Source organism: Tupaia chinensis, unplaced genomic scaffold (genome assembly GCF_000334495.1).
Source record: "Tupaia chinensis unplaced genomic scaffold, TupChi_1.0 Scaffold140464_1, whole genome shotgun sequence".
Taxonomy (NCBI): Eukaryota; Metazoa; Chordata; class Mammalia; order Scandentia; family Tupaiidae; genus Tupaia; species Tupaia belangeri.
The window spans coordinates 1,067,470-1,074,242 of record NW_006200341.1 but is presented as its reverse complement, the minus strand read 5'-3'; the positions used below and the strand labels follow the sequence as shown (position 1 = coordinate 1,074,242).

General features: G+C 51.0%; 1 protein-coding gene across 2 annotated transcripts in view; it reads left to right on the top strand.

Moving 5' to 3' along the window:
* Nucleotides 1-6,773, top strand: part of LRRK1 (leucine rich repeat kinase 1) — a 137,709-nt gene that overhangs the window by 37,916 nt on the left and 93,020 nt on the right. For both annotated transcript variants that reach the window (XM_027766061.1, XM_027766062.1), the window contains one exon: nt 6,005-6,176. In XM_027766061.1, coding sequence (XP_027621862.1) covers nt 6,005-6,176 — 172 coding nt within the window. The remainder of the gene's footprint in view (nt 1-6,004; nt 6,177-6,773) is intronic.

Here is a 6,773-nt window from a genome sequence, read left to right as displayed (position 1 = left end):
GGGGGGAGGAGGGGGAGCGTGGGGAAGAGCGGCTCTGGAAAGATGTTTAACAGACACAAGAATGCCTCTGACCGAGGCAGCGAGGTTATAGCATGGTGTACCCAACTGAGGAATGAAGACACTGCGGATCTAATAGCCTCCTCAGGGCAAGAAAACCGAGGCCAGACAGCGAGCGTGTACAGCATAATGTTCTTTGTTGAAGACGGTGACATGGTTCAGCTGCTCGGTTTGGTTCTCACACACTCTGTGCACGCTTTGAAAAACCACACCGCACCCCACAAAGATATGTGGTGAGGGCCCCTTGGCGGTGTGGTAAAGGCAGCTGGATCCCACATGGCAGTCTGTATGGTTAGAGTCCCAGACCCGGTGGCTTGAAAAACATGCTGGGTGTGTGTGCATGTGTGCCCAAAATCCCAAGAGGATAATAGAGAAGAAAGGATTGTGGCATGGCCATCCTCCCTGGAGATGCTTTCTCACTTTCCCTCTCACTGTCTCTCTCTGTCTCTGTGTCTCCAATGAGTGTACGTACCCTATGGCAAAAACCTTAAAAAAAAAAAATCAACTCAGGCCAGCAGACAGCAGATGGTTAAGGCACTGGACTCCCACATGGCTGACTGCAGTTCTAGTCCTGGACTCGGCAGCTTGAAAATCACGCTGGATACGTGTGCGTGCGTGCCCAAGATCGCCGAAGGAGAATGGAGGAGAAGGGATGGCAATATGGCCAACTCCCTTGGGGGGTGGTTTCTCACATTCCCTATCTCACTCTCTGTCTCTCTATGGCAAGCACACACACCGTATGGCAAGCTAAAAAAATAAATAAGAGCATTTGCCTTGCAAAAAGGGTCTGAGAGGTGGAGGCAGACAGGGAGGTCCACTTTCATTTTATACTTTCCTATGTGGTTTGAATGAGAATAAATGCATGCTCCAGAGCTGCTGGGGTGAGCAGCCAGAGAGCCAGCTCTGACCCTTCCCTCCCTCTGAGTCCCCCGAGGCCTTGGGCTAGCTCTGTGACATCACTCCACCTCGGGAAGATGGCGCTTTTAAGCCCGCAACTGACTGGAGTCTAGACAGCGGCTCGTCGGGCGCGGAGGGTGAATCATTTAATCAATGCCTGTGGGTTTTCTCTGTAGTGAAAGTGCTTTCCTGGAACAGCCGGGGCAGAGGAGCAGAACTTGGGGTTCTCATTTCTGGTCAGAGGGAATACAGGGCTCTCTACTGTCCTGCGGGTCATTCCAGCCCCTCGCCTCCTCCCTGCCGTTACCTGGAAGACGTCAACGCCCCCTGTGGCCAGCTCGGTCACTGCACTCCCAAAGCCTGAATCGTCCCCCAAGTCCTCCCTTTTCCAGGAAGTCTTGGACGGAAGAGAGGACACGGGCTAGGGAGTCAGCTGGACCGACTGCATTGGATCCTAGGAGGTGTGTGGGCTGTGAACCCCCCACCACGGGCAGGTGTTCACTTCCCCACCCCTAAGATGGAAGCATGGGTCTGTCCCGTGCACGGCTGTGAAGAAGTTCCAATGCAACTGTGTGTTTTAGTCCATTAAAAAAACATTTAGAATCCTTTATTTAATTTTATGTATGTATTCTTCTTCTTCAATTTGACCAGAGAGAGGGAGAGAGGGTTAGTGAGGAAGCAAGCCGCCAGGCCCGAGACTCGAACCAGGGTCGGCCACGTGGGAGTCCAGTGCTTCAACTTCCACGCCACCTGCTGGCCTGAGTTTTAGTCCATTTTATTACCAATAACAGAAAATAGCTGAGTCTGGTTATTTCAGAGAGTAGAGATTTGTTCAACTCATGATTTGGAGGCCCGAGGTCCACGGGCCTCCTCGGGTGAGTCTCACAGTCTCAACCCCAAAGCAAGAACAGGCTCACAAGCGGCCACGTTCACAGGTCTCTGTCCTGGTCTCCTTCTGTTTCAGAGGGCCCCCAAGTCTGGGGGTGCCTGCCCATGATGTTTACTGAGTCCAAAGAACATGCTCCGAGGTGAGACATGAGTTTACTTTCAGGAAAGGTCCACTGATCCTTCTCCAGGTGGGGAATGTTCCAGGCCATCAGCAAATACGGGATCAAGTTTGTTGGGGTTTTTTTGTCATTTAATTTTTGAGGTTTTTGCCTTAGGGCATGTATACTCACTGGGGAGAGAGACAGAGACAGTGAGAAAGTGAGAAACCACCCTCTAGGGAGATGACCACGCCACAATCCCTTCTCCCCCATTCTCCTCTCTGGATCTTGGGCACGCACGCACACGTACCTGGTGTGAGTTTAAAGCCACCAGGTCTGGGGCTCGAACAGCAGTTGACCATGTGGGAGTCCAATGACATAATCTCTATGCCATCTGCGGGTCTCCAGGTTCAGGTTGTTGTTGATTTTTTTTTAAATAAGTATTTATGCTATTTAATTAATTTTTTTTTAATTTGATGAGAGAGGGAGGGAGAAAGAAAGAGAAAACCACCAGGTCCAGGACTCGAACTATAGTCAGCCATGTGGGAATCCAGCACCCTCAACACCATGCCACCTGCCAGTCCCCAGCCTCAGATTTTATAACCAAGAACAAAGCATGCATAAATAAACTAAAGACATACATTATTTTTAAAAATGGGTTTTTGCCATAGGGCGCATGTGCTCACCAGGAAGACAGAAAGAGACAGAGAGACAGAAAGCGAGAAATCACCCCCCAGGGGGGATGGTCACGCCACAATCCCTTCTCCTCCATTCTCCTCTTGGGATCTTGGGCACGCACGCACACGTGCCCGGCGTGAGTTTAAGCCACCGGGTCCAGGACTCGAACTGCAGCCGACTACATGGGAGCCCAGCGACATAGCCATTACGCCAACTGCTGGTCCCCCCAACACAAATGATGACAAATGCTTGAAATAACGGCTATTCTAATGACCCCAATATAACCTCACACACTGTATTCTTGTGCTGAAGCATCACATAGTACCCCACTAATATGCACAACTGTGATGTGTCCCTAAAAAATAAATTTCGTGGGCCAGCAGGTGGTGTGGAGGTTAAGGTGCTGGATCCCACGTGGCCGACTCTGTGGTCTGAGTTCCAGACCTGGAGGCTTGAAAATCACGCCAGGAGTGTGTGTGCGCATGCTCAAAAGCCCAAGGGGAGAATGGAGGAGAGGGAGTTGTGGCATGGCCATCCCCTCCGCCCCCCATCATGTCTCTCTGACAAGTGCATCCACCCTATAGCAAAAAATAAAAAGAAAATTTAACAGGGGGAAAAAAAAGAGAATCATGGACCAGTAGTTGGCATAATGGCTATGTCGCTGGGCTCCCATGTAGTCAACAGTGGTTCGAGTCCCAGACTTGGTCGCTTAAACTCACACCCAGCATATGTACGTGCGTGCCCAAGATCCTGAGAGGAGAATGGAGGAGAAGGGATTGTGGTGTGGCCATCCCCCCTGGGGGGTGATTTCTCGCTTTCTGTCTCTCTGTCTCTCTCTGGCTTTCTGGAGAACCCACATGCACCCTATACCAAAAAAAAAAAAAAAAAAAAAAATCCCATTTCCTGTTGCTAGAGGATCTCGGCCCTGGATTCCCATCTGTCCCCTCATCTGTCACCTTGTCTTTGTGCCAGCTTGCAGGATGGTCCTGCCGTGAGCCTGGCTCACTCGCCATGTCCTAGATGGCCACTAAGCTGGGCCTCCGTGCCAGGAGGAGCCCACACAGCCCCGTCCCCAGAAGGCAGAGGGCAGAGAGCCACACCGGCCAGCAGAAATGGGACACGAGCCACACACGGAATGTCCAGTTTTCCAGGAGCCGTTTAGCGTAGGAAAAGAAAGGGGTGACATTTGATACGATTTTATTTAACCTGTGGTCGGCATAGACGTTTGGATGAGATGGCGTGCCTTCTCGACTGCATCTTCGAAATCACTTGTGGGGGGCCAGCAGGTGGCATAATGGTTAAGGTGCTGGACCCCCACGTGACTGACTGCGGTTCGAGTCCCAGACACGGGGGCTTGAAGCTCACACTGAGCACGTGTGCGTGTGTGCCCAAAATCCCAAGAAGAGAACGGAAGAGAAGAGATTGCAGTGGGGCCATCCTCCCTGGGGGGATGACTTCTCACTTTCTCTCTCTGTCTCTTTCTGTCTCTCTGTCTCTCCAGCAAGCTCATGCAGCCTATAGCAAAAATCTCCCTAAAATAAATAAAATAAATAAGTCACATGTGGGATTTCACCCCCCCACCTTTCACTTTACTTTACTTTATTATTATTATTATTATTATTATTTTATCATTAGTTTGCTATAGGGCACATGCACTCACCAACAGAGATAGAGACAGTGAGAGAGCACTCCCCAGGTGGGCCGGCCATCCATCCTCCATTCTGCTCTCAGGATTTGGGGCCCACACACACATGTGCTGGCATGTTTTTAAGCTGCTGTATCTGGGACTCGAACCATTCACTCAGCCACGTGGGGTCCAGAGCCTAAACCATCATACCACTGGCTCATCTGTCCACCTCTCATTTATTTCTTTTTTAATTTTAAAAATTTTATTTATTATTGGCGTAATGGCAATGTCGCTGGACTCCCACATAGTCGACCACGGTTCGAGTCCCAGACCCGGTGGCTTAAACTCACGCCGGGCGCATGTGCGGGCGTGCCCAAGATCCCGAGAGGAGAATGGAGGAGAAAGGATTGCAGCATGGCCATCCCCCCTGGAGGGTGATTTCTCGCTTTCTGTCTCTCTGTCTCTCTCTGTCTTTCTGACAAGTGCACGTGTCCTATAGCAAAAAACCTCTCCCCAATTTTTTTTTATTTATTATTATTTTAATTTTTTCTATAGGGTACGTGTACTTACCAGAGAGAGACAGAGAGAGCGAGAGATACAGGGAAAGTGAAAAAAAAGCAAGCTGCCAGGTCTGGGATTCAAACCATGGTTGACCATGTGGGAGTCCAACACATTACCCATCATGCCATCTGCTGGTCCCACCCTCTCTCATTTTATTTATTTATTTATATTTTAGACATCTTTGCCTTAGGGTGCATGCACTCTCCAGAGAGAGAGAGAGACAGACAGATACAGTGAGAGGGAAAGTAAGACATCACCCCCCAGAGAGGATGCCCATGCCACAATCCCTTCTCCTCCCTTCTTCCAGGATCTTGGGCATGCACACACATGTGCCCAGCATGATCTGGGACTTAAACCACAGTCAGCCATGTGGGAGTCTAGCAACGTTACTGCTATGCCATCTGCTGGTCCCTCACATTATTTATTTATTTAGAGAGATTTTTGCTGCAGGGCGTGTGCACTCGCTAGAGAAACAAAGAGACAGAAAGCAAGAAATCACCCCCCAAAGGAGATGGCCACACCACAATCCCTTCTCCTCTTGGGATTTTGGGCATGCACGCACATGGACCTGGCATGAGTTTCAAGTTGCCCGGTCCGGGACTCAAACCACGGTGCACCACGTGGGAGTCCAGCATCTTACCCACCACACCACCTGCTGACCTCACCACCCCTCCCTTTATTTATATATTTAGTCATTTATTTTTTTAGATGTTTTCACCTTAGGAGGCATGCGCTCATCAGAGAGAGAGAAACAGACACAGTGAGAGGGAAAGTGAAAATCATCCCCCAGGGGGGATGGCCACATCACAGTCCCTTCTCCTCCATTCTCCTCTCGGGATCTTGGGCATGCACACGCACATGCGCGGCATGATTCAGAACTTAAACCACAGTCAGCCAAATCTTCTTGGGATTTTGGACTTGCAAGCACAAGCGCCCGGCATGAGTTTCAAGCCACCGGGTCCCGGACTCGAACTGTGGTCGACCATGTGGGAGTGCAGCACTTTCCTTACCCACCACGCCCCCTGCTGGCCCCACCACCTCTCACTTTAAATGAGTCACAACTGCACATTACAGAGCTCCCACCCCGGGCAGTGCCACCCAAGACTTGCCCAGGGGTCTTGGACAACTTCGAGTGGGTGCCTGGGAATTCCGCACAGACTTCGTGTCATGTCCCTGAAGCTCTGTTCTCTTCGACCAGCTCCAGCTTCTAAGCATCTCGGCGGCCTACGGCGACCTGGAGATGGTGCGTTGTCTGCTCACCGACAGATGCGTCGAGCTGCCCACGGAGCCCACCGATGACAACCCGGCCGTGGTGGCTGCCCACTTTGGGCACACCGAGGTCGTGCAGGAGCTGCTGGAGTCCTTACCAGGTAGATCACAGCCGTGAGCTCCTCACCACTGCCCAGGACCCCTGCTTCTTACGCTGCGCCCACAGATACCCACTTCTTCATGCTTTCACCACCCATGGGCTTCACAACTGGGGTCACCCAACCCACACAAGTGAGGACTGTCTGTCAGTGGCTGCCCCACACCCCGTCTCATCCCCATTATCCCGAGGGAAATTCTTCCACACTGTCTTTGATAGAGAATAGGGATCAATGGGTCCAGCAGTTAGCGTAATGGCTATGTCGTTGGATTCCCATGTAGTCAACTGCGGTTCGCATCCCGGACCCAGTGGCTTAAACTCATGCCGGGCGCGTGTGCATGCGTGCCCAAGATCTCGAGAGGAGAATGGAGGAGAAGGGATTGCGGCGTGGCCATCCCCCTGGGGGGTGATTTCTCGCTTTCTGTCTCTCTGTCTCTCTCTGTCTGTCTGGTGAGCACACACGCCCTATATAGCAAAAACCTCTCCAAAAGAAAAAAAAAAGAGAGAGAGAGAATAGGGATCGATGTGGCTTTTTTCTTTTTCTTTTTCTTTTTAGTTTTTTGCCATAGAGCATGTACTTTCCCTGGAGAGAGACAGACAC